The sequence below is a fragment of the Stegostoma tigrinum genome, chromosome 28 (genome assembly GCF_030684315.1).
Source record: "Stegostoma tigrinum isolate sSteTig4 chromosome 28, sSteTig4.hap1, whole genome shotgun sequence".
NCBI classification, from domain to species: Eukaryota; Metazoa; Chordata; class Chondrichthyes; order Orectolobiformes; family Stegostomatidae; genus Stegostoma; species Stegostoma tigrinum.
In genome coordinates, this window is record NC_081381.1 from 31,874,062 (window position 1) to 31,901,380 (window position 27,319).

Consider the following 27,319-nt stretch of genomic DNA (forward strand, 5'->3'; position numbering starts at 1 on the left):
GAAGATGGCTGCACCCATTCACAGCAGTATGATTCCACTGATTCATTTTCATTAACTTTATACAAAACATTCCAGATGCAAAGTGGAAATGGACACAAATAACTAACAGACAGGCAACTAGACTAATTCACTTTAAATCATTTTTTGGTGCCACACTACCGAGTTTACACCTTTTTCATCCAATTTTCAAACTTTCTATCCTGAATCTGGCAACTATTTCCCAGTTCAGGTTTCAGAGATGCCAACAAACACCTCCAGAATCACCCTCCCAGTTTCCATTCTTCAGAGACCCAGACATTGAATACTGGGGGAGTTTTTGATTCTAGAGAGAATTAAAACTGAACCCACCAATCCCATCCCTCATAACAAAGTGTGGAGCTGGATAAACACAGCAGGCCAAGCAGCATCTTAGGAGCACAAAACATGTTGGGCGTAGACCACTCATCAGAAAATGTCACCTTTTGTGCTCCTAACGCCTGCTGTGTTCGTCCAACTCCACACTTTGTTATGAGAGATGGGATTGGTGGGTTCTGTTTTAATTCTCTCTAGAATCAAAAACTCCCCCAGTATTCAATATCTGGGTCTCTGAAGAATGGAAACTGGGAGGGTGATACTGGAGGTGTTTGTTGGCATCTCTGAAACCTGAACTGGGAAAGAGTTGCCAGATTCAGGATAGAAAGTTTGAAAATTGGATGAAAAAGGTGTAAACTCGGTAGTGTGGCATCAAAAAATGATTTAAAGTGAATTAGTCTAGTTGCCTGTCTGTTAGTTATTTGTGTCCATTTCCACTTTGCATCTGGAATGTTTTGTATAAAGTTAATGAAAATGAATCAGTGGAATCATACTGCTGTGAATGGGTGCAGCCATCTTCCATTGGGGTGCAACGCGATGCATATCCCAGGAGGCTTATTAGCATTCACCTAGGTTCCAGGGTCAATCAATGCATTCGAGAATTTGGCAGCTTTGTAAATGCCAAGTTTTACTTGATGCGGTGGAAACTCATTTGGTGTATTTGTGAAATAAAACAAAGAACCGGACGTGCTGGAAATCGGAAACAAAACAGAAATGGCTGGTGAAACAGAGCAGGTCTGACAGCATTCGTAGGGCAGAAGCAGAATTAATACTTTGAGTTCTGATAGAGAGCCACTGAACTCAAGATGTTTCTGAGTTTTGCCAGTAATTTCTGTTTCTATTTCTGGGCATTTGTGACTCAGTTTTTTGCAGAGTAATTTTCAGCCACCCATTTGGATTCTACGAGACATGGGATGGAAATCAGAGCAAATATGTTAAAGAATTGCATTTTCCTAATGATATTAGGGGTGTGTGAATTTTCCAGCGGAAATCACTGGTAATGATGTCTTTTGTCCACTGGATGGCAGGACTAACTCAGTTTATTTTGTTAATATTATTTGTCATATTTCCAATTTCCTTCAGTGCTCCGCCACCCCCCCGCCCTCCACAACCGGGTAAAGTATAGAAATGCTGGGACAAGATAGGACTTGATACTGAATGCAGAAGAGACACTGCTATCATACAAACTAGTTGCACAGAAAGGTTAAAAAAAATTACTGCAATCACCTCTTATGATTAAGCACAGAATTTATCCAATTAATGAATCTCATACATGCAGTTGTGCACGTTATCCAGTGTTCATGTTGTGTGCAAGTACTCATCTATTTTGAAGGAACAGTTCACCCCAGGCAGCAGGTATTAAAATTGGTTAATCCAATTTGATGTAGAGAATGAAGTGAAACAGGCTGATGATGAATGTCTCAAAAAGTCTGTGATCTATTCCATCACCATAACCTTCTCCTGTAAATGTAGTAAGTCAGGGACATGGCACCCAGCAGGAGTAACATTCCACAGCATGCTCGGAAGATAGTATGTTCAGGTTCTTCCTTTCTAGCAAAGCGCTCTATGAAACCAGACTGAGAAAGAAAGAAGACAGCAGATTGAGCTGGGAAGAAGTACTTGCTTTATATCATTACCTTCTCATGTGTTTCAAGAATACTTCAACCTGTACAGTAAAACAATACAGCAATGAAATGAAGGATCAGTTTTAGTTCTTCATGCTGTTAGTGCAAGTAAGATTGTTAACCAGGAGAATTTTATTGTCATTTTCAAGCAATGTCATGGGTGCTCAGTGTTCACCTGTGTCCATTAGCAGTAAAATTTAGCCCTGCCTGTGTTTCTTTGTTTTAAAATCCAATAAGCATTTACATAGCGGGCCTACTTCTCTCAACTCTAGTAGGATTGGATTTGGGTGGTTGCAACAAGGGGGTTTATGCACGTGATGAATTCTTTGATCCTGGCACACCCAACATTAACCATTCAATGAGGCTTTTAGAAACTTTACCCACCCATTTTAATCAATAGGCTGGATGTGACATTTGTAGTTAGTTTGAGGTGAGCCACCGTAGCTGCAGGGAATCTGGAATTCATTTAGTGAATAGGTCACATACAATAAAAAGCTGGACCCTTAGAGACTGAGACACTAGTTATTGTCTTTCTGACCTAGAGCCAGAGAATGATTAAGGCACAGAAGGTGGACATGTGACCTGTTGCATCCATACTGGTTATCTGCAAAAGCAATTCAGTTAGTTCTACTTCCCACTTTTTTCCTGTGATCTTTCTAATTATTTTCTGTGCAGATAATTATTCAGTTCCCTTTTGAAAACTGATTAAGTTGGTCTCTGCAACATTCCCAGCCAATGCAATCCAGAACATTATTACTTGTTGCATAAAAAGATTTTCCTCCTAGTTCTTTTGCCAGTTACCTCAATTCAGTATCCTCTGGATCTTAATCATGCCACCAAAGGGAACAGCTTTTCCCATTCAGACCCCTCAAGGTTGAAATCCTGTACCAATTTCCTCAATCTTCTCTAAACGAGATCAGGATGATCTCCTTAATCTATCCACACATTGAATTCCTTCATTCCTGGAACTATTTTAATGTTTAAAAATGATGTGCAGGCAATAGAAATCTAATATAGTATCCAGATTTAGATACAGTTCACCAGCTGAGGCCAATGCATTAAGGGTTCACCGTAATTTATTTGATTTTTGTACTCCATGCCTCCATTTTTGTACTCCATTTTCTAAGCCCAGTATCCCATATACTTTATTAACCACTTTCTCAATCTGCCTTACTCCCTTCAATAACTTTTGCAAATATATTGCAAGTGTCTTTGTTTATGCACTTCTCTTAGAAATATATTTTTTATTTTATATTGCCTTTACCTCTTTCAAATTCATCTATTGTATGTCTGCCTATTACTTCAATTTTTATATATCCTTTTAAAATTTATCACTATCCTCCTTGCAGTTTACATTACTTCCAGTTTTGTGTTACCTCCAAATTTAGAAATTGTGCTCTGCCAAAGACAATATCAGTAATTTAGATCAAGAAAAGCAGTGGCCCTTGGGGATTCCCACTATATGGCTTCCTCCAGTCCAAAAGCAACCATTTACTACAATAAAACCAAAAGAACTGCAGATGCTGTAAATTAGGAACAAAAACAAAGTTGCTGGAAAAGCTCAGCAGATCTGGCAGCATCTGTGAAAGAGAAAACAAAGTTAACGTTTCGGGTCCGGTGACCCTTCCTCAGAACCTTCTGAGTTCTGAGGAAAGGTCACCAGACCCAAAACGTTAACTCTGCATTTACTACAATGTTCTATTTCCCTGTCACTCAGCCAGCTTTGTCTCCAAGCTCTCTCTGTCCCCTGTTATCCAATGGCTTTTCTTAACATACCTGATTTACCTCACATGCTTTAACGTTAAAGAGTGTGTTTCAGTGAGAAGTGAGGGTTATGTTGGTGAGTGTTATAATTGAGGGGTTTTGATAACACCAGAGTATTACAGTGAGGGGTGTCAGAAATATTGGGAAGTATTACAGTAATGAGTGTTATAGTGAGGACTTGTTTTTATTCACTGTTCATCGTCTTCCTCAGTATCTTCTGTAATTGTTTTTATTTGTATTTTTATTATATGGCTGTGAGGGAAGGATATATTCAAGAATTTAGAGTGCTGAAAGATCCAGTGGATGAGGGTTACAATCTGTGAAAGGATGCAGTTGTTGGCATTCAGATGATGAATCAGATTATAATTGTTCATGAATTTTATGTGCTGTATAGTTAGTTTTAGTTGTAGTTGTTTGGGGCATGAACGAGGAATGATCAAGCCTCTCTGTTGCTGTGTGCTGCCTTTTAAGAGAATTCACCTTTGAAGACTCCATGTACTGTGTGTATACAATATTGTGACACTGCCTGCCCAGTTAATTCGTTATGACTCTGGACCTCTACACACAAATCAATTGGTTTGCTATAAGCCATGAAGCAGACATTACGATATGTTTTGCTGTTTAAAATAAATTAACCCATGAAGTTAATCAATCCGTGACAATCCCTGATAGCTAAACATTAAAATGAATTGTGTGTTTGAATCCATTCTTGATGGAAAATAGTTTTGGTATCACTCAATTGATACACAAGCAAAGTATAAAATGACCAATTTGAAAAAGGTAAAAAATGCAGACATAACTTAAGAAATGACGAGCAATCAATGGCTCAATATGTTACGACTAGCACAAGGTATCAAGCTGGTTCTGTTACTGAAAAGAAAGCAAGTGACCCAAACCAAACAAAAAGCTTTGGGTACAGATAGCTCTAGGTCATGCAGTGTGGGGGATGTCACATTGTTAGGAATCAGTCCAAATCAAGGTGAAGCAGCATTTTGCACTTTTAAATATTTATTTGTTAAATGCAAGTGACAATAAATCATTCAATTCAATTCAAATTCCAGCCTGGGAGGTAAGCCAAACTGCAAACACACTGGGATAACAAGGTGTGGAGCTGGATGAACACAGCAGGCCGAGCAGGAAAGCTGACGTTTCGGGCCTAACCCTTCTTCAGAAATGGTTGGCCTGCTGTGTTCATCCAGCTCCACACCTTGTTATTTCAGATTCTCCAGCATCTGCAGTTCCTACTATCTCTGCAAACGCACTGTTACAGCTTCTCTGAACTTCAATTTTGTTAGATGGTAAGCTACATGCTGATTAGGGCATTTTAAATTATTTGATTACATCAGAGGCACTGAGTGAGAGCTATTTATTTCAGTTATACTTACCCATCCTCCCTTTTCTCTAATATATGGACACACTTTTCTCTCCACGTACTGACCCACTCTGAATTCCAGCTCCTCCAGCACGGACTCCATGCCATTTGCCTGGCAGTGTTTGGCCAGCAGCCCTGCCAGGACATAAATGGAAAGTATCCCACTCCAGGTCAGCTCCTTCTTTTGCCAGGGTTTCTCTGGTTGGAAATGCTCATCCAGCATCTTGAATAAGTAATCACAGGCGTCATCAGAACAAACCTCCCTGAAAATCCGGGGCCATCGCTTGAAGAAGATGGGATATTTTTCCAGGAGATCATCGCCCGCATGTCTCAAGGCTGCTGAAGCCATGCTAGGTGCTGGTTTTGATGTCCTTCTAGTCACATACCTGATGTAATCCTGTGACATTACATAGGCCTCCTTCACCACATGATCATAGCTTTGTTCTGATTTCATTCGAAGTACGGACAGTCTGTGAAATCTGTTTGGTGGCTGAACTACTCTGTTGTTTTAATGGCACTTGCGTCTCATGTATCAGAAGACAGTTTATAGCATCTAAAAATAACTGCTGCAGCATAAGTGTGACCAGGCCAGGGAATTAACCTAGCTAAATATCACTGCTAACATTCAAAAATACTGTGAGCAGAGTTTACTGTGATAAGAAATTGAAAACAATCAAGCCACTAAACTGATGGTATTTCTTATGTGTTTTACTGTTATTGTGAATCTACTGGATAATATTGAAAAGTGCATACTGACAAACTGAGCAAATTTAAAATTCCAGAGCACCAACAAGGAGGCAGCCTGGGATCTTCCTTTACTTCAAAAGGAAAACTTCCACACACCACTGCCACTCACTCCACCAACAGCAGGCCCCTCCAAAAAGCCTCACATCGCACTGTTCACCTCTGTAACCCCTGCTGGCACATGTGGGAGTGTGCAGAGAGGACTGGACTTGGCTGTACTGACTTCTACAACTAGATATTTGGTGATTCTCCAAGTGTAGGCTCAAATGTGGGGAACAGTCACATCAGTAAAGGACTCAGAGAGATCCTGCTGCTGGGGATCAGCTTGAGTCAGTGTCTAGAGCAAGAAAATGTTGAGATAATTTCATACTTTATTAAATGAATGGTTTTAGCTCTGTCACAAATGGAAGGCAACTGGAAAGAATTAAATGATCTGATCACTATCAGATTTCATGTTTAAGGTATCCATATGGTCCCACAAAAGAATGAAATAATTTACTACTTAAAAATGAATAATTATCAGGCAAGATAACTCATTTTTCTGAAGAAGGGTCTCGGCTGGAAATGTCAGCTTCCCTGTTTCTCTGATGCTGCTTGGTCTGCTGTGTTCATCCAGCCCTCCACCTTGTTATCTAAGATAATTGCCCTGTTCGTCTTTTAAATCCATTTAAACAGGGCAAATAGCATTTTGAGTTAATTTCTCATCTAAAAAGACAGCACCTAGAACAATACAACATTCCCACAGTACTAGAACATAGAACATAGAACAGTACAGCACAGAACAGGCCCTTCAGCCCACAATGTTGTGCCGACCATTGATCCTCATGTATGCACCCTCAAATTTCTGTGACCATATGCATGTCCAGCAGTCTCTTAAATGACCCCAATGACCTTGCTTCCACAACTGCTGCTGGCAACGCATTCCATGCTCTCACAACTCTCTGTGTAAAGAACCCACCTCTGACATCCCCTCTATACTTTCCTCCAACCAGCTTAAAACTATGACAGCTCGTGCTAGCCATTTCTGCCCTGGGAAATAGTCTCTGGCTATCAACTCTATCTATGCCTCTCATTATCTTGTATACCTCAATTAGGTCCCCTCTCCTCCTCCTTTTCTCCAATGAAAAGAGACCAAGCTCAGTCAACCTCTCTTCATAAGATAAGCCCTCCAGTCCAGGCAGCATCCTGGTAAACCTCCTCTGAACCCTCTCCAAAGCATCCACATCTTTCCTATAATACGGCGACCAGAACTGGACGCAGTATTCCAAGTGCGGTCTAACCAAAGTTTTATAGAGCTGCAACAAAATCTCACGACTCTTAAACTCAATCCCCCTGTTAATGAAAGCCAAAACACCATATGCTTTCTTAACAACCCTGTCCACTTGGGTGGCCATTTTAAGGGATCTATGTATCTGCACACCAAGATCCCTCTGTTCCTTCACACTGCCAAGAATCCTATCCTTAATCCTGTACTCAGCTTTCAAATTCGACCTTCCAAAATGCATCACCTCGCATTTATCCAGGTTGAACTCCATCTGCCACCTCTCAGCCCATCTCTGCATCCTGTCAATGTCCCGCTGCAGCCTACAACAGCCCTCTATACTGTCAATGACACCTCCGGCCTTTGTGTCGTCTGCAAACTTGCTGAACCATCCTTCAATCCCCTCATCCAAGTCATTAATAAAAATTACAAACAGTAGAGACCCAAGGACAGAGCCCTGTGGAACCCCACTCACCTGCAGTGAAGTTACTCATATCCCAAGAACTGAACTCAGATCTATGTACTTTTGATTCGGGAATGACTGTTGCTATCAACAACTGAAATAAATAGAACAGTCACATAATAATGTAAGCAACAATTAGATGTTAAATGTGAGACTTCAGGATAATTTAAGATTGGCCATAGGACATTTTTTCTTTGTTTATTTTGTGTATACTCTTTGCTGTTGCTCTGTCTGTGCATGCCTGTCTTGGTTCACTTTAAATTATATTCTAAAGTAGTCTTATTAACCGCAGAGGCCAGCTGCTGTGCCTATGCAATGAAGATACTACAAGTATAAACAAAACCTCCACTTTCCTGGGATAGATTTTAGATTTTCACTTTTTCCCTTTGAAGATAATGTTACCAATAGAAAAACAGAGTTAACAAGTCCTTGGTTGGAACTGTAGAGATAGTATCCAAAGGTGCTAGGAGATAAGGTTAGTTTTGAAGGGCATAGAGTTTTAGCTAAGCCTTTATAAGGGTTAGCGAGTTTTGAGAAGATTTGTAGCTCAGGTTGAGGTTCTGGATGTGAGTTTGCTCGCTGAGCTGGAAGGTTCATTTTCAGACGTTTCGTCACCATTCTAGGTAACATCATCAGTGAGCCTCCGACAAAGCACTGGTGTTATGTCCCGCTTTCTATGAACTTAATGTCTTTTAAGCAATGAACTTAAAAGACCCGATACAGACAACAAATAAAACGAACGTCATCTACAAAATACCTTGCAAGAACTGTGACAAACACTACATCGGACAAACTGGCAGAAAGCTAGCCACCAGGATACATGAACATCAACTAGCCACAAAACGACATGACCCACTATCACTCGTATCCTTACATACGGATAAGGAAGGACACCACTTTGATTGGGACAACACGTCCATCCTAGGACAAGCCAAACAGAGACATGCACGAGAATTCCTAGAAGCATGGCATTCCAACCGGAACTCCATCAACAAACACATTGATTTGGAGCCAATCTACCATCCCCTGAGAAAAAGAACAGGCAATGACATCACCAACGCAGGAAATGACATCACCAGCCCAAGGAAACCTAGCCAGATAAATAGAAAGCCGGACATAACACCAGTGCTTTGTTGGAGGCTCACTGATGATGTTACCTAGAATGGTGACGAAACGTCTGAAAATGAACCTTCCAGCTCAGCAAGCAAACTCACATCCAGATCCTTGATAAGGGTATATCACATCAGTGCAACAGCAAGCATTGCCCACAGTTAGAGAACGCATTGAAGGGCAGACAATGAAAGGGGCTGCACAATAACAATGTCACAGAACACAATCAATTCTAGGCAAAACAACCAAAGAAATGTGGATGCTGGAAATTAGAAACAAAAGCAGAAATTGCCTGAAAAACTCAGCAGGTCTGACAGCATCTGTGGAGACAAAGCAGAGTTACCATTTTGGATGACTTCAGAGTAGGATATAGAGGCTGCATAGTTAAACATAAACATTTGTCAGTGTTGCAAGCTGCAACCCTTGTACAAGGTTGTATTAAGATGTTGGTTCTAGATGGAAAAGTGACACTGAGATGATCAACCCCAAGTGGTGGTACAGATTCACTGGGTTGAATGGCCTCCTGTTCCTATATGCAGCTGGAACTAGCAGATTGGATATTAATAGTTATTTAGTGAGAAAGCCTCCAATGTCCCCATCAGCATAAACTAATTTCATTTGGCCTTCCTTGAGCTCAAGTCTGCTCCAAGGAGGGGTTTAGGAGCCTTATGTCTATTTATAGCCAAGAGAACATACACATATAATAAATGTCAGTGAGCTGCTGAGTACTGTTGCTTCTTTTGTGTTTTAATTGTGAACCTTAGCAGATATGCAAGGCAATAACACAATGGGACAAGTAGTGCTACATCAGTAGTGACAATAAGTGACAGACATTCATTAGGTGCTACGTCTCCACTGGATGCCCGATCTGTAGTGTGACATTCACCTGCTACAGTGATCTTACTATGCTAACTCTCACTCTCAATGGCATGAAGCATTGAGTAGATAGTGGCACAAATCTTGGGACGTCACAGTACATCATTCATGCTTACTTAGCATTGGAGTCACGTTCTTGAGCCACTTATGGGCACTAACTTCCACAGCCATCTTTGTCCAGAATGTATTGAGCCTTGAGATGCCATTCCTAACCCTAACCCTAACCCTAACCTTTCTCTGCTGGACCGCTTTCAAGAGAACCTATTGATAGGTATTGCTAATGTGTGCTACCATTATTTGCCTGGATTCTGACATCTCTCAGAGTCATTGGAGTGATGAGAAGTTGAGTCACACTCATCCGTTGCAGAGAATAAAATGCTATCCAGGTGCCTTTTAAACATGGTATCCGGACTTTGAGACAAGACGACACACTGGGGAGGGGGACTGGAATCCTCCTGCCCCTAAAAATAGGAGCTTTACCCATGCATGCATAAATTATGAGCTGAGAAGAATGTAAATCGCACCCAAAAACCTGATCCAGCCCTGAGCAGAGGCAGAAGCAAGCACAGCCTTTGAAGAAGGGGAGATAAAGAAAGAAACAGAAGTCAGTCAGGCCTGGCAAAAGCTGAAAAGATTGGTCAGGCTTTCATCAATGTAGCATTTTGACCTGATTTGAAAGACAGAAACATGAAGACAGGGAAAGCCTTACTCGTTGTAGATTACACATAATAGGTCACATTCATTTAGATGAGGCCTAACCCTGAAAACATACAGACTGATCTTCAAAATCCTGAGCAGGCCGGGTGGAACAGATCCAAGGAAACTGTTCCCACTTGTAAAAGGAATAAGAACAAGAGACCTGGATTTAAAGAGATCTGCAAAAGAATTAAGGCTAAAGTGGAAAATATACCTTTTTTCCCCCATAGCAAGTAGTTAGGACATGGAAATGCACTATCCACAATTGTGGCGAAGACAGGATCAATTGAGACATTCAAGAAGGCATAGGATGATTATGTGGATAAAAGTAATCTACAAAGGTGTGGGTTAAAGTGTAGGAAATTGGCACTAGATCCAATTGGCACTGTGTCCAATTTTGGGCCCCATACCTCAGGAAGGACATACTGGCCCTGGAGCGTGTCCAGCGGAAATTCACACGGATGATCCCTGGAATGGTAGGTTTAACGTATGATGAACGGCTAAGGATTGTGGGATTGTACTTATTAGAGCTTAGAAGGTTGAGGGGAGATCTAATAGAAACTTACAAGATAATGTATGGTTTAGAAGGGGTGGACACCAGGAAGTTGCTTCCGTTAGGCGGGGAGACTAGGACCCGTGGGCACAGCCTTAAAATTAGAGGGCGTAAATTTAAAACTGAAATGAGACGACATTTCTTAAGCCAGAGAGTGGTGGGCTTGTGGAATTCATTGCCATGGAGTGCAGTGGAGGCCGGGACATTAGATGCCTTCAAGGCAGAGATCGACAAATTCTTGATCTCAGAAGGAATCAAGGGCTATGGGGAGAGTGCAGGGAAGTGGAGTTGAAATGCCCGTCAGCCATGATTTAAATGGCAGGGTGGATTTGATGGGCCGAATGGCCTTACTTCCACTCCTATGTCTTATGGTTTTATGGTAATGACTCTTAATAAGTGTTGCAGGCACAACAGGCCAAATGGCCTCCTTCAGCACTGTAAACCTTCTGATTCATAGGAGGCCAAGCCAGTGGGCTCACATTGCTGCCATTTTTCTCCAAATCATTCGATTAATATAATATTCACATAGAGGCACTAAAGACCAGCATGTACAATCCAAGTCAGATTGCAGGCAGTAGCGATGCTATTTTTGCACCCTCTGCCCACCAGCTACAGAGCTCACTGAATTCCAGACAAGACAAACAGATGAGATTCCAAAACACTTTCAGTTAAAAAAAACCAAAAACTTCATCAGGGATGTTCAAACTATTAGGTGCAAAACAGGTTAACAGGTGCAAAACAAACCAAATTTGAGAACCTGCAGCCAGTGGCAGCTCTTTACAATTGGAACCAGCCAGCCTGTTGTAAGGTTGTAGCACACACCACTCTGGGCACCAGCATCAGCCTGGCATTTGGTCTACCAACGGGAGGGGCACTGCCACGCACCAGGCTTCAGGAAACAGCTCAGGATCTCCTGCGATGCACAATGCAAGCTGCAGCTACTCTGGCCCAGGAGCACATTTTCAACAGACTTGTCTCTGTACCTTTGCCACTGGAATGCATGAATAGGACTTGGGGAACTTTCTATATCACAATCTCCTGTTTCTGTTCATTTATAGAGGTGGGTGGCTGCTGTGTGTTGGTGGGGGAATATGGTGAGAACGCTGATAAGAGCTTGGACAGATGGCTCAGACAGCCTAGTCAGAAAATTGGAGATGGCCATTCTAATACCTTTCTTATTCCTTGCTGATTATCTTAAATGTAGCAAAATAAAGTTATTCAGGGGTCATTTTGACTTTGTGAGGGTGTGAACAAAGCAATGATGAACTTTGCTAGCCCATTTTACATTTCTGCTCACCTCACTTCCACTTAAGAAATCAGGAGAGATGTAAAACAAGATGGTGGAACTTGAATTCAATACATTTTTTTAAAAATCTAGAATTACAAGTCTAATGATGACCATGAAACCATTGTCGATGGTCAGAAAAACCCATTTTGTTCACTCATGTTTTTTTGGGTAAAGGAAACGGTCATCCTTATTTGGTCTGGCCTAAGGGATACTCCAGACCCACTGCAATGTGGCTGATTCTTAACTGCCCTCTGGGCAATTAGGGATGGGTAATGAATGGTGGCCTAGCCAGTGATGCTCTCATCCCATGTTTGAATGAAAAGAAAAATCAATTACGCAGGAACTGGTGTAAGCCACTCAGACCTTCAGATTTGCTCTGTCATTTGCTAAGATCATGACTGATGTAAATGCACCTTCTGCTCCTCTTTCCTTCCTATGTCAACACCCTTTGGGAGATTCTGAACTAATAAGGAAGTCAATCTTAAAAATATTCAAAAGACCCAACCTCCATCACTCTGTGGGGAAGTAAATTCCCTAGAACTATCAAATCCCATCAGTGAAAACCAAACTAAGACACTTTTCTTTGTGAAGAGAGTTTATTAACTACATAGTCTCATAGCTCCTACTACATTGCTAGTCTCCACCTGTTCCTCCTTTAGGTATTCATGAGCAAAGCCTATTAAGGGCAATGCAAACCATCAAAAGTGGAAGGGGGGGGGGCCCTCTGGGAGACCAGAAACATTATAATTCAAAACAGAGTTGGAGGGGAAAATAAAGCACCATATCCCCTGCAATACCCACCTCTCTCTGAAGGAATTGACAGCATTGATGGAAACCAGCTCTCCAATGACAGTCAGGCAAAACATAACAGCAGGAGGGAGTAGACAGTCAGCAGAGATGACCCCCCCCCCACCGCGATAAGTCTTGACTTTGGAAATTTATCAAAAAACTATGGTCAGTTTTAAAACAAAAAGCTGGCAAGTAAGTGCTTCCAGAATGCAAAGGGTTAACAATGTTTCTCGTTGTAACCCCAGCTGTTAGCTAATTTAAAGGAAAGGGGTTCTGGGGGGTGGGTGGAAGGTTTCTTTTCAAATAGTTTAGCTCTAATTTTTCCTCCCCTCTAAATAAAATTAACCACACAAGACTAAATTGGGAAAGGAAAAATTCTTACATAATAATCTAATAAAGTTGATGTAGTTTGCAAGCCTAGCAGCAGAACAGGCTGCTTCTTGTCAGTCATGTCATTTGCCAACCAACTTCCAAAGAAATTAATCTTATCTTAGAATTACTTTATTATATATACACACATATGACAGCAGTGTGTGACTGGATGGAAACAAGTCTGTAAGGAGTGGGTAGATTAAGGAGCAACTTCCTGTTTGCTGCACTAATGCCCCAGGAATTCATTTTCCTTTTATGGTAAAGTAAAGCAGAGGTAGGCGGACAGAATTCTCCGGGTACGGGAGTGAAACGATCAGAAGCAATTTGGACTCGCTGCAGTTTAAGCTCCAGGCTCTGAAAGAGATATGCTAGTGGAACAAAACCAATGAGACAATACCTTCAGATGGTAAAACTCCTCCTTTGGTAAGTGTTCCAGGAAAATCTGAATGGGATGGGTTTCTAGATATCAACTTTTAGTCAGTTGGATACCTTAGTTATGTGCAGCAGCACTTTCAGGAAATCATGGGCACTCATAATGGCTGTAAACAGCTCTTTTATAAAAATGTGTATGTTTCACTTTTGTTCCTGTGATATTGTACCCTCCTGTTGCAGAATGTGGTGTTTGTTGAAATAAAGCACACTAGAACCTAGTCCGCCTTCTCCGTATGGTTACAGGTATTCCTCATGCGTGAGACCAAATAGTGAGTGTTGCTATACAGGGCCTTTACCCCAGCTGATCATGCATTTTGCAGCTGAAGTCACTGGGCTGTGATGAAGGGTGGGAATCCTGCTGATTTATTTCCCTTACCCATTGCACCAGTCCAATTACAACCTTTCACTACCACTCCAGTAACAGCACAAACCTGGATTTTGGCCTGGAACACACCTAATCTCTCTGTACTATGCAGGTTGGGGCATATTCTTCTAAATAATTTAGTAGCTCTGTTGTCTGTAGTTACCTTGCACTGTAGAAATTTCAGCAAGTTCCAAGTTCACAATTCCACAGTCTTTTGTTAGTCCATTCTATTGACTCTGTTCCCCTTTTGTTGACAATAGTAAGAACCATAAAGCACAAAATGTTGGATTTAAGAGGTTTTTTTTCTGTATCAAGGTCTGCCATTACAACTATGACCTTCAAATTGATCACATATTGGAGAGGGAATCAAACAAGCAGGGTGTGGGGCTCATTCAATTTGGGTTCTCATGTCCACAAGAATGGTATTTAATTATTGATCATTTTTTCTATGTCTTTTAAACTATCTGAACCAATGCTGCAAATATATGGTGCAATTTATGGTGCCACGACAATCCAGTTTACAGTTTCATTCACTTTATTGCTGAGTCTTTCTAGAAGTCAAAGGTTCCTTGATGTAGTTCATACCTAAGTAACAGTTGAGACCAATCTGAAAGGACACACCCTTTCCCAGAAAACTATTTGTATTCAGCTCATTAGGGAGATACTCAATTGCTACCAAACAAAATATATTCCAGAAAAGAAATATTGTAAGGGCTGGTGGGGGAGGGAGAAAACTGAAGGCTAAGCAAGGAACTTAAAGATAAAATCAAGACAAAAGTGAAGGTGTATCGTATTGCCAAAGTGAGTGGCAGGCTGGGAGATTGGGAAACTTTTAAAGATCAACAAAGGATAACCAAAAAAGTAATAAAAAGAGCAAATGTAAATTATGTAGGAAAACTAGCATAAAGCCTTCTAGAAGTATATAAAAGGGAAGAGAGTAGTTGGAGTGAATGTTGGTCCTTTGGAGGATTAGACTGGATGGTAAATAGTGGGGAACACAGAAATGGCAGAGTCACTAAATTAATACTTTGTTTCAGTTTTCATAATGGGGACGCTGGTACAATCCCAATAGTGATAGGTATTGCAGAGGTTCTGAAAAGAGAGGAATAATTAGGGGAAAAAGTACTGAGTAAACTATTTGGGATTGAAGGCAAATAAGTCACAGGGCCTGACTGACTTTTTTTTAATCCATTCATGGCACGTGGGCAATGGCAAAGCAGTAACAAGATGTAGAGTTAGATGAACACAGCAGGCCAAGCAGCATCAGAAGAGCAGGAAAATTGATATTTCCGGCCTAGCCCCTTCAGAAATGGTTAGGCATTATTTGTTGCCAGGCCCTAGTTGCTCTTGAGAAGGTGGTGGTGAGCTGCCTTCATGAACTGCTGCTGTCGGTTGACCTACAATGCCTTTGGGGTGGGAATTCCAAGATTTTGACCCTGTGACAACAAAGCAATGGCAAAGTATTTCCAAGTTATAATGGTGAGTGGCTTGGAGGGAACTTGTGGGTGGTGGTGCTCCCAGGTATATGCTGTCCTAGTCCTTTCAGATGGAAGTGATTGTGGGTTTGGAATGTGCAATCTGAGGAACTTTGGATAACAATAATCTTTGAATTTCTGAAGTGCATTTGTAGATAATACACAATGCTGCTACTAAGCATTCGTGGTGGAGGGAGTGGATATTTTGTGCATGTGGTACCTATGAAGCAGGATGCTTTGTTCTGGATAATGTCAATTGGTGTTATTGGAGCTGCACCAATCCAGACAAGTGGGGAGTATTCCATCACACTCCTGATTTGTGCCTTTGAGATGGTGAACAGGCTTTGGGAAGTCAGGTGATCGGTTACTCACTACAGTATTTCTGGCTCTGAGCTGCTTTTGTTGCCATCGTGTTTATGTGATGGTTCCGATTGAGTTTCTGGTCAATGGTAACCTTGAGAATGTTGACAGTGATGGTAACACCATTGAATTCAAGGGAAGTGGTTAGATCATTTATTTTTGGTGATGATCACAGCTTAATGTTTGTGCGGCATGGATGTAATTTGCCACTGTCAGCCCAAGCCTGGATATCATCCAGATCTTGTTGCATTTGAACATGGACTGTTTCAGTATCTGAGGAGTCATGAACGGTCCTCAACATTGTGCAATTATAAGCGAACATCCCAGGGTCTTAATGGAAGTGACAGCAGATATTATAGATCCATTGGTTATAATATTCCAAAATTCTCTGAATGCAGAAAAGCCTCTAGTGGATTCGAAAAATTGTTAGTATAGCATCCTTATTCAAAACTGGAGGGAGGCAGAAAGTAGGAAACTACAGACTAGTCAGTTTAATGTGTCATTAGGAACTTGCTATATCCCATTATTATGGGAGTAATAAATAACAGGATATTTGGAAGGTAAAAATACATTCCATCAGAGACAGCATGGTTTTATGAAGGGAATTATGTTTGACTAATTTGCAGGAGTTCATTGAAGATGTAATAATATAGATAACGAGGATCTTGTAGAGGTCGTCTATTTGGACTTCCAGAAGCCTTTTGATAGACACTGCACAGAAGCTTACATACACAAGATTAGACTACATGGGGTGAGGAATAATTTAGTCATTTGGATAGAGGATTAGTTAACCAACAAAGCAGTGAGTTGGGATAAATGGATATTTTTCTGGTTGACAATATGTAATTAGTTATATGCCACAGTATTTGGTCCTCAGGCCCCAACATTTTACAATCTATACATTTAATGACTTTTACACAGGAATAGGAAGTACTATAGTTTCATCTGCAAATTTGACTATAAGTAGGTTGGAAAATAAGTTACAATTCAGAAATAAAGAAATTTACAATTGGATATGAATAGGTTAAGTGAATGGTCCAAAATTTGGCAAATGAAGTGTAACGTGGATAAGCTGAGGTTATCAATTTTAGAAAGACAACTTCCCATCTAAAATGGAGAGAAACTTAGAGAGCTTTGGTGCAGAGGAATATGGGTGTCCTCATGCATGAATTGTAGAAAACTAGTATGCAAGTACTGCTGATAATAAGGAAGGAAAAATGGAATTTTAGCATTTATTGCTAAAGGAATAGAATATAAAAGTAAGGAAGTGTTGCTGTAACTGTACAAGTCATTAGTGCGATGACCTTTGGAGTACTGCATGCAATTTTGGACCCCTTGAGGAGGGATGTAGTTATACTGGAGTCATTTCAGAGGAGGTGCACTATATTGATTCCAGACATGTGGGGTTTGTGTTATGAATGGAAATTGAGCAGTTTAGGCCTGCATTCTCTGGAGTTTAGAAGACTGAAAGGAGGTCTAATCAAGGTAGGTAAGATGCTAAAGGGGTTTGACAAAGTAGACATAGAATGTTTCCTTATCTTAAACGATCTAGAATGAGAGCTCATAATTTTAGGATAAGGAGTAGCAGATCTGAAACAGATGAAGAGAAATTCCTTCTCAAAAATTGTGAATCTGTGGAATTCACTACCTCAAAGTGCAGTGGAGCTGGGATAATGAGTAAATCTAAAGAGGAAATAGACAGATTTTTGATTTGTAATTGGTTGAAGAGTTATGGAGAATGGGCAGGAAAGTGGATTTGAGGCCGAGATGAGTTCAGCCATGATCGTAACAAATGTCACAATAGACTTGAGAAGTTGAATTGCCTCCTCCTGCTCCTAATTCTTAAGTTAGTTCATTAATCAGCTTCCACCAAAAACAATTCTGCTGATTTTGGATTTATAATTCTGTAGCAACGTAAATGTCACAGTGAAGGGAAAGCTAGATTTGGTTGTTATATGTATGGACACAGTAAATGTGTCACAAGGAAATTTTCTGAAAGGCAACATCATGAGGTCAGTTACATGCTATCAATCTGTTTAAAGATCATGAAGTTCACTCCAGGACCTTCAAATTCTTTCCCTTTCTACAGTTGCCAGGGGAACATATTATCTGGCTTTTGTCAGTGTAGCTTATCAGTGATCAAAGGCTGGTAGTTCCCTCCCAGTTTTCTACTGACAACACTGAAATAAACCACCAGAAATGATGTAGTGAGAGCTGGCAGAACACAGACAGAATCAGGCCTTCTGAATGCTGCCTGGCTGAGATTGCAAATTAGGTGAATTGGGGGTAACAGTTCTTGTGATCAATCACAAACAAAAATCAAAAGAACTGCAGATTCTGTAAATCAGGAACAAAAACAGTTGCTGGAAAAGCCCAGCAAGTCTGGCAGCATCTGTGGAGGAGAAAATAGAGTTAACGTTTCCTCAGAAGGGTCAATCATTAATTCCTTTCACAATGCACTATTTTATGATGTTGTTCTGAAAAAAATCTTAAAAGAAAACCATTTCTCTGAGTTTCCCTCCCCATAGTACCTGCTATCCTCAACCTGTTACAGTTGACCAGTTTTATTTTTAAAATCTCTATAATCCCTAGAAAACGATAGAGGTGGATGAGCCCCAGATCAAAAATGTAGTATCACACACTGTTGCTTGTGCTTTCAGATATTATAAATGATGTCTCAGATAAAAAAGATCTCTTCAGTTTACATTCAGCTTGCTACACCTGGAAGGATCAGCACTCCAAAGACATACAACTCTTTTGAAGCCTCAAGGGAAGACAAACATCTCCTGCAAAAACCAGTGCCAACAGCACCCAAATCTGTGAGCTATCCATACAGCTATGGAAATAAAGGAACGAAAGGCACCATTCCATCAGCTTATAATTCTGCTGATGAAGGTAAGAAGGGTACCGTGTCCATCTGTTTCCATTACTACTCACCAGTGACTGATTCAAATGCTATAAATTGTGCAGCTGTCGGTGTGAAGCTGAGAGCAATAATGCCATAACAGCTGCCCAGTTTGAAATTGTTTTGAGTTTTTAAAAAAATAGAGATGCAGGACAAAAACAGCAAACAAAGGATTGTACACCACAGAGTGTTATTTATTCTTTCCTGGCTTGTGGACATCACTGGCTATGTCAGCATTTATTGTCCATCTACAATTGATCTTAAGAAGGTGGTGGTAAATTGCCTCCTTGAACTATTGCAACCCAAATTGTATAGGTATGCTCGCAGTGCTGACAGATACGGAGTTTCAGGATTTTGACGCCGCAGCTATCTCATTCCATGTCAGAATGTTGTGTTGCTTGGAGCAGAACTTGTAGATAGTGGCGTTCCAATGCATCTGCTTCCCTTGTCCTTCCAGGCAGGTGAGGCTGGGGTTTTGAAGGAGCTGCCTAAGAAACCTAGGTGAGTTGATGCATGTGGTACACACTGCTGCCTTAGTGCATCATGGCTGATGGTGTGAGTGTAGAAGGTGTTAGATTAGGTGCCAAACAAGCATATTGTTTTGTCCTGGATGATGTCAAGCTTGTTGAAGCTACATATCCAGATATGCAGAGTATTCCATCACACTCCTGATTTGTACCTTTTTAGGCTTAGAGGAGTCAGGAAGTGAATTATTTGCCACATAATTCCCAGCCTCTGACCTGCTCTGTTAGTCACAATATTCATACATCTGGTCCAGTTCAATCTGTAGGCAATGGTATCCTCTAGGATACTGATAGTGTCAGATTCAGTGATGGTAATGCGTCCTGGGATTACCATTGACCAGAACCTGAAACAGACTAATCATTATAAATGTACTGGTTATACATTGGTCAAAGGCTAAGAACCTTGCAGTGAATGACTCCCCAAAGCCAATTCACCATCTACAAGGCGCAAGTCAGGAATGTGATGGAATACTCTCCACTTGCCTGGATGAGTGCATCACCAACAACACTCAAGAAGCTTGATACCATTTAGGACAAAGCAGCCTGCTTGATTAGCATCATATCCATAAACATTCAGTTCCTCCACTACTGATGCTCAGTAGCAGCAGTGTGTATTATCTAGAATATGCTGTGCAGTAATTCACCAGGCTTGTTGGTAGCACCTTGCAAACACGTGAGCAGCAGATTTTTGGAAACACCCATGCAAGATCCCCTCCAAGACACTCAACATCCTGACTTGGAAATATATTGCAGTTCCATCAGTGTCATGGCCAAATCTTGAAACTCCCTCTCTGCACCAGATGAACAGAAGCAGTTCAAAAAGGAAGATCACCACCATTTACTCAAGGGCAATTAAGGATGGGCAATAAATGCTGGCTCAGCTAATGGCACCTACATCCCATTTTATAAATATATATATTTATAAATACATTTTATAAAATATGATTTTCAAGAGGCAATAGTTAGATTTTCCCTTATTAGAGATGCTTATCATGAAGCACTTGTGTGACACAAATGTTATTTCCTACTTATTAGCCCAAGCCTGAATGTTGTCAGCTCTTGCTGCACTTGGACACAGAGTGGAATTTCATTCCTGCCTGGTATGATATGAGCAATGGCAAGGAAGGTGAAAGTACAGACAATGAAAGAATCAGAATCTCTACATCAAAAAAATTGAGAGATTTTTTTCCCCCCTTGAGTTTTAAATGTCACCTTCAGAATCTTGCCATTGAGCATCAACTATATTATATCCACAGTTTTGTATCTCATTAAACTTGCCTCATTTACATACTTTTCCATTTCTTCCCTCCTCTCCCAAGAAACTAGATGCCAATTCCCAACATGTAAATCAGAGGAGGTACCTGGCAGCTACAACTCACTAAGTGCTTGTCCTGGCCACCATCCAACTGCTACTTCATCATAATGCCCTTTGTATGCTCCGTGGCTTCCATCCTTCTCAACTCTTCATCGACAAATGTTGGCAGTGGCAAAACACCAGCCTCACCACATCATCATGCCAGGTCTCACAGCAATTCCCAAAACAATTCAGCCCTTCAACACTTTGCTGTGGAGTACAGGCACTGTGACTTGCATGCTTCTGCCAGGTTGCTTTGTGTGCAGGAGCACCCATGCATCTCTTGCATCTGCATGGGATTCTTTTTAAGGCTCTTAGCCAATTCCTTAATGCTCACTCTCTTTGCTGTTACAAAGAGGGTACCAATCCCTGCCTACTTCACACTACTTTCTTTTGTGCACATTCACTGATTTCAGCGCTGACTTACAGGCTGCCTGAATCTGCATGAGTCACTTTGCTTTCTTAGTGTACAGGATCTCAGTTACAGGCTGCCAGCTCTGTGACTTGCAATGACTTTTACTGCAGGTAGAGTGACAGTTACTTGTGATGATGGGGAGCACTGAATAATCATGGTGTAGACATGTTGCTGTATAGCACTGTGCTATGCCAACATTACCCCTGCAGCATGTGCCAGCAGTTAACACAGTAAACACCCTGCTTCAATCAAAAGTGTGAAAGTCAAAAGGTTGGGGTGAAGGGAAACTATGGTCAGTCATTTGGTACTTCCACAATCAGTCAAATGGCTGATCCTATTCCTGTCCAGAGGTAGTCAGTCAGGCATTTGGCTCTACAAGAGTCCAGGGATCCCTGTCTTTGCAGTCTGGGCATTGTACCTGACCTGTAGGACTGACTATAGCACAAACAGTCTGAGGGTTATACCTCTAAGCTAGGATGCCTTTAGTGGACACATCAGTCGGTGGGCTTAGCCATTTATTTTTATGTGCAGTGGTAGTGATAGAATGAGTCAAAGCCCTGTGAAATTTAGGTTGCAGACAGAAGATGGTGGTGTTAACCTTTTGAGGAGCATAGAAGATTGTTGATATTTTTCTTGCACTGCTGGGCCTCCTGCTTCACCAAGGACATGGTGCAGACTGAGGTGCAATTTGGATCCAGGTTGACTTGGTCTGGTAGCCAGGCTTTCTGTGGCAGTCTCACAGGAGAAAGAACAGCCCTCCTCCCCATCATCTATGCCATCAGGACCTTCAGGTTCCTGTCTGCGCAGCAAGGAGTGAGTTTGCCTTTCTTCAGCACTATGCTAACAGTCATTTGCTGCAGAGTGTGGGCCAGTTTCTGGCTTGATGTGCAGCTGGGCTATAAATATGGTGCCAGCACTATTTATGCTAGAAGATCCCGGCGGTAGTGAACATCTCCATCACCTCTACTGCCACGCAGTTCCCCGAGCAACGTATCCAAAAGCCTAGTTGATAACTAAGAGTGAAGGGTGGAAGATTTCATGAGAAAAGTCATTCCAAGCCATGGCAGACTGGGCACCATGAATCTCACTCAGTAAAGGGCTTTAACTGAAAACTGGAAAATTCCACACACCGTCATTCTCTCAAAATCATTCCTCACAGACACCACTATCAGCATTCCTGAGTATGTTCTGTCCCACCAACACTATGCAGTTGGAAAGGCTGTCCCAATTATAGAGAAGAAAAATACATCTCTTATTATGCTGCTGAGCTAAACTGACAAAGAAAGTTCCAGTTCATTTCTACGTCAATGCAAATTAGTCAATCACGGTTAAGTGATGCCTGTGGGAGGGAGACTGTAGAAGATGCTCCATTTCCTTCAACACCCCTAACTTAAATAGAAGAAACATCAGTCAGTATTTATTCTCCTTCATGATCATTGTGCAGTGAATTTTGCTGTGAAATACATGTATACAAGACATTAGGTGAATAAAGGAGTGGACTTGGTTATGATAGCTACATGGTCATCCATCTGGCCAATACTCAATTTCAAATGAAAAATGTGTGCTTTTGCATAGAATCAGGTCAGCCAGCATCTATACAGTAGGCTGACAATCCTCCAAAGAAGAGGGAAAGAAATTGAGAAAGAACCATTCTAGTTTTTCCAAATAATTCAAAACTATTTGCGGATCAGGTCCCTTACCAAATCTGATTTCTCAGAAATTACCTAAAAGAAAATTGTGACTTTTTAATCACTTCTGCTTTAACAATCATGTGGTACCGTCATGAGATGTTTTATTCCTGACTTGTGTGGCGGCTTTGTTTAAACAGCAAGAGAGTATGTGTCACAGCAACTTGACATGGATTGCCCTGGGACTATACAACTTTGTTCTTCTGAGTCTCTATTATATGGTTTCACCTTGCAGATTTCCCCCCACTACCACCACCACCTGCTCCAGAGAAGACAAAAGATGCATTTCACTCCAATGAGATGCCTTTTCCTCCTCCTCCACCTCTGCAAGCCTGTGAAGAACCAGTCCCATCCTTATCCGATTCCAAACAAAGCAGGCTGCTGAAATCAAATGTTGGAGCAAGTCCAAAGCAGCAGGTAGGCAATGCAAACAAGCTTCTTTCTTCTTTAGCCTCTTGAAAGTATTGATTCTCAATAGGATACATTTCATTAGAGGCTTCAACACTTTGATGTGTGAACCCAGACAGGTGAGTGAATGGAATTCAATGTATGGGCATCACTGCCACTCAGAAACATGATTTCCCAATATTTTAGGAAATGACAGACAAATGAAACAAAGCAGATTCAAATAAGACCATAAGACATAGGAGCAGAAATTAGGCCTTTCAGCCCATTGAGTTTGCTCTGTCATTCAATTATGGCTGATAAGTTCCTCAACCCCATTCTCCTGCTTTCTCCCCATAACCCTTGATAATCAAGAACCTATCTGTCTCAGTCATAAATGTACTAATTACCTGGCTTTTGTGACAGTTAATTGGGACAGCCTTCAGTGACAACGAATTCCATAGATTCGCCACTCTCTGCCTGAAAAAGTTTCTCCTTATCTCCGTTCTAAAAGGCCTTCCCTTTAGTATAATGCTGTGCCCTTGGGTCCTACACTCTCCTACCAATGGAAGCATCTTCCCAAAATCCAATTTGTCTGGGTCATTCAGTATTCTGAAAGTCTCAATTAGATCCCACCCCCATCCATCTAAACTCCACTGAGTTTAGTCCCAGAGTCCTCAAACATAGAACATAGAACATAGAACAGTACAGCACAGAACAGGCCCTTCAGCCCACAATGTTGTGCCGACCATTGATCCTCATGTATGCACCCTCAAATTTCTGTGACCATATACATGTCCAGCAGTCTCTTAAATGACCTTGCTTCCACAACTGCTGCTGGCAACGCATTCCATGCTCTCACAACTCTCTGCGTAAAGAACCCGCCTCTGACATCCCCTCTATACTTTCCACCAACCAGCTTAAAACTATGACCCCTCGTGCTAGCCATTTCTGCCCTGGGAAATAGTCTCTGGCTATCAACTCTATCTATGCCTCTCATTATCTTGTATACCTCAATTAGGTCCCCTCTCCTCCTCCTTTTCTCCAATGAAAAGAGACCGAGCTCAGTCAACCTCTCTTCATAAGATAAGCCCTCCAGTCCAGGCAGCATCCTGGTAAACCTCCTCTGAACCCTCTCCAAAGCATCCACATCTTTCCTATAATAGGGCGCCCAGAACTGGACGCAGTATTCCAAGTGCGGTCTAACCAAAGTTTTATAGAGCTGCAACAAGATCTCACGACTCTTAAACTCAATCCCCCTGTTAATGAAAGCCAAAACACCATATGCTTTCTTAACAACCCTGTCCACTTGGGTGGCCATTTTAAGGGATCTATGTATCTGCACACCAAGATCCCTCTGTTCCTCCACGCTGCCAAGAATCCTATCCTTAATCCTGTACTCAGCTTTCAAATTCGACCTACCAAAATGCATCACCTCGCATTTATCCAGGTTGAACTCCATCTGCCACCTCTCAGCCCATCTCTGCATCCTGTCAATGTCCCGCTGCAGCCTACAACAGCCCTCTACACTGTCAACGACACCTCCGACCTTTGTGTCGTCTGCAAACTTGCTGACCCATCCTTCAATTCCCTCGTCCAAGTCATTAATAAAAATTACAAACAGTAGAGGCCCAAGGACAGAGCCCTGTGGAACTCCACTCACCACTGACTTCCAGGCAGAATATTTTCCTTCTACTACCACTCGCTGTCTTCTGTTGGCCAGCCAATTCTGTATCCAAGCAGCTAAGTTCCCCTGTATCCCATTCCTCCTGACCTTCTGAATGAGCCTACCATGGGGAACCTTATCAAATGCCTTACTGAAGTCCATATACACCACATCCACAGCTCGACCCTCATCAACTTTTCTAGTCACATCCTCAAAAAACTCGATAAGGTTTGTAAGGCATGACCTACCCCTCACAAAGCCGTGTTGACTGTATTTGATCAAGCCATGCTCTTCCAGATGGTCATAAATCTTATCCCTCAGAATCCTTTCTAACACCTTGCAGACGACAGACGTGAGACTTACCGGTCTATAATTGCCGGGGATTTCCCTATTTCCTTTCTTGAAGGGAGGAATTACATTTGCCTCTCTCCAGTCCTCAGGTACGACTCCAGTGGAGAGCGAGGATGCAAAGATTTTCGCAAGTGGCGAAGCAATTGCATTTCTCGCTTCCCAAAGCAGCCGAGGACAAATCTGATCCCCATATGTTAACCAGAGAAGTTTTATATGCAAATAAGTTATTTGCTTTCTTTTGATATATTCCTTCTTTGTACTAGGAATTTTCCATGCCCTCTAAACCTGCAAGACTCGAACAGAAAGATTCCCTGACTCAAACAGTGAATGACAAGTTGAATGGATTACCAGATTCTAAGCAAGGTAGGTGGCCGACTCAACATCAAATTATAAATGCATTCACTGACTCTCTGCTTCAAAAGTATTGCTGGGAGTACTGCATAGCGAGTCTAGTGTGCAGGTGGTTCAACAATTCACCTCTTAATACAAGTAAGGTACTGTACATGCTGGAGATCAGAGGTCAAAACAGCAAGTGCTATAGAAGCTCAGCAGGTCTATCAGCGCCCATGAAGTGCTAAAGAAAGTTAATACTTCAAGTTTGATATGACTTTCTTTAGAATTCCAAACAAGCCGCATATCAAATTTACATCTTAGATCTGCTGATATTTATTACCATCTTGTTTAAATAATCAGAATGATTTTCACCAAACACTGCAAAATCAATAACTAATTTGGTCAGCTGGACTGTGTAAAGCTTGTAATGAAGAGAGGGGCACAAAGAGTCTTTAAACACCACTGCAATTAATTTAAAATTCCACTTTAAATAGGGGGACTGGATGATGCAGTGAGCTGGACCAATGTGGCAGACTCAAACTCAAGAAGTAACTTATTGAGTTTCTGATTAGTAAATTTAACACAAATAATAGGTGTGGTAATTGGGTATATGACCTCAAAAATCCGTATTCATGGGTGTATGCATAGGAACTTAAATATTTTTATGCATTTGTTGGTGAATTGAAAAAGGAAGCCGTTAAAATTGTTTTTTGCTTCTTTGGCTGCTGATTGGAGGTTAGTGTCGAGCAAATATTATGTGAGTATAGCATGTGCTCGTTTAATGCACAGATGCTAAAATAGATGGTCCTGCTGCTGTGGTTAATGTGCAATAGCTGTTTGACAATATTGGATTGGCTGTTCACCTGAAATTGTTGAAGATTTTCAACAATGATTATTTTACATGAAGCTGGGGCACGCTTGAAACAAGTTCCAGAGGATGTACACCTGCAACATCCTACCACCTATATTGTAATACTCATTATGTTGGATAAACGGAAGACTGTCACTGTGGTTCAAGAGTTATGCTTTTGGAGTAGCGATAACAGCACATTTTATTGGAAAAGTAGAGAGGGAGTGTTATGTTTTATTGAACTCCTGCTTTATCAGATCTGAGCATGTCTGATAATGGTAACTGAGTGTATGAAATGGAAAATATTTAACGTCCCTCAATAAAGAAGTTCCTTTCGTGATCACAAAAAATGTTCAGTAAAACATGTACCCTATAATAAAGGGTTGAAATTCTGAAGGATAGTACAAATGATTCTTGTACTGATTTGGTTTCTTTAGTAAAGCTAGTACAGAAAATACAGCAATATTATATGTATGGTTTTGGCTTTTCACCTAAAGCCAAACAAAGCCCATTTTGAATTGTTGGCTTCAAAACGGTGCTCACAATTTGTGGTGAAAAATCAGTGCTCTTTGGTGGCACAGAATGTTGCTAGAAAATGCTCTTATTGCTAGCATTAATAATGAGGCCAAAGTACCCCCTAAAAGAGAAACTTAAACATTGAAAAACATGTTAGAAAGCTTTACAGAGATGTAAGGGAAAAATGGACCATTGGAAGGGATTACCAAATGCTTGGCTAAAGCAATAAGTTTAATGAGATGACTCTAAAATATTAATGCAGATAGAGGGAGAAATGTCAGAGCATGGGAATTAGATTTCTGAAGGCGAGGGGAAAACTACAGAATGTATGAAATTTGGATTTTCAGCTGCGGTTTCTCATACACTGAGTACTTTATCTCATGGCTACTTAAATGGTGTCCTGCTATGAGTGTGTATGAATCTTGGTGAGGTTGGGGC

At 41.2% G+C, this 27,319-nt stretch overlaps 2 protein-coding genes across 5 annotated transcripts in view; one reads left to right on the forward strand and one right to left on the reverse strand.

Moving 5' to 3' along the window:
- Positions 1–27,319, reverse strand: part of bcl2l16 (BCL2 like 16) — an 82,324-nt gene that overhangs the window by 25,395 nt on the left and 29,610 nt on the right. The window contains exons 1-2 of one of the 4 annotated variants that reach the window (XR_009442741.1): positions 5,126–5,633; positions 1,579–1,928 (exon numbers count right to left, since the gene is read on the reverse strand). The exons of 2 other annotated variants lie outside the window; for them this stretch is intronic. Coding sequence is in view for 1 of the 2 variants with exons in the window: in XM_048561155.2 (XP_048417112.1) it covers positions 1,797–1,928; positions 5,126–5,566 (573 nt within the window). In the remaining variant the exon portion in view is untranslated. Of the gene's footprint in view, positions 1–1,178; positions 1,929–5,125; positions 5,634–27,319 lie in introns of those variants that run through there. One more of the 4 variants, XM_048561155.2, reaches the window with a different exon arrangement.
- LOC125466553 (filamin-binding LIM protein 1-like) overlaps positions 13,508–27,319 on the forward strand; it is a 33,266-nt gene continuing 19,454 nt past the window's right edge. Inside the window, exons 1-4 of the mRNA XM_048561153.2 lie at positions 13,508–13,687; positions 18,556–18,790; positions 23,017–23,198; positions 25,446–25,545. Of these exons, the coding sequence (XP_048417110.1) occupies positions 18,565–18,790; positions 23,017–23,198; positions 25,446–25,545 (508 nt within the window). The 5' untranslated portion in view covers positions 13,508–13,687; positions 18,556–18,564. The remainder of the gene's footprint in view (positions 13,688–18,555; positions 18,791–23,016; positions 23,199–25,445; positions 25,546–27,319) is intronic.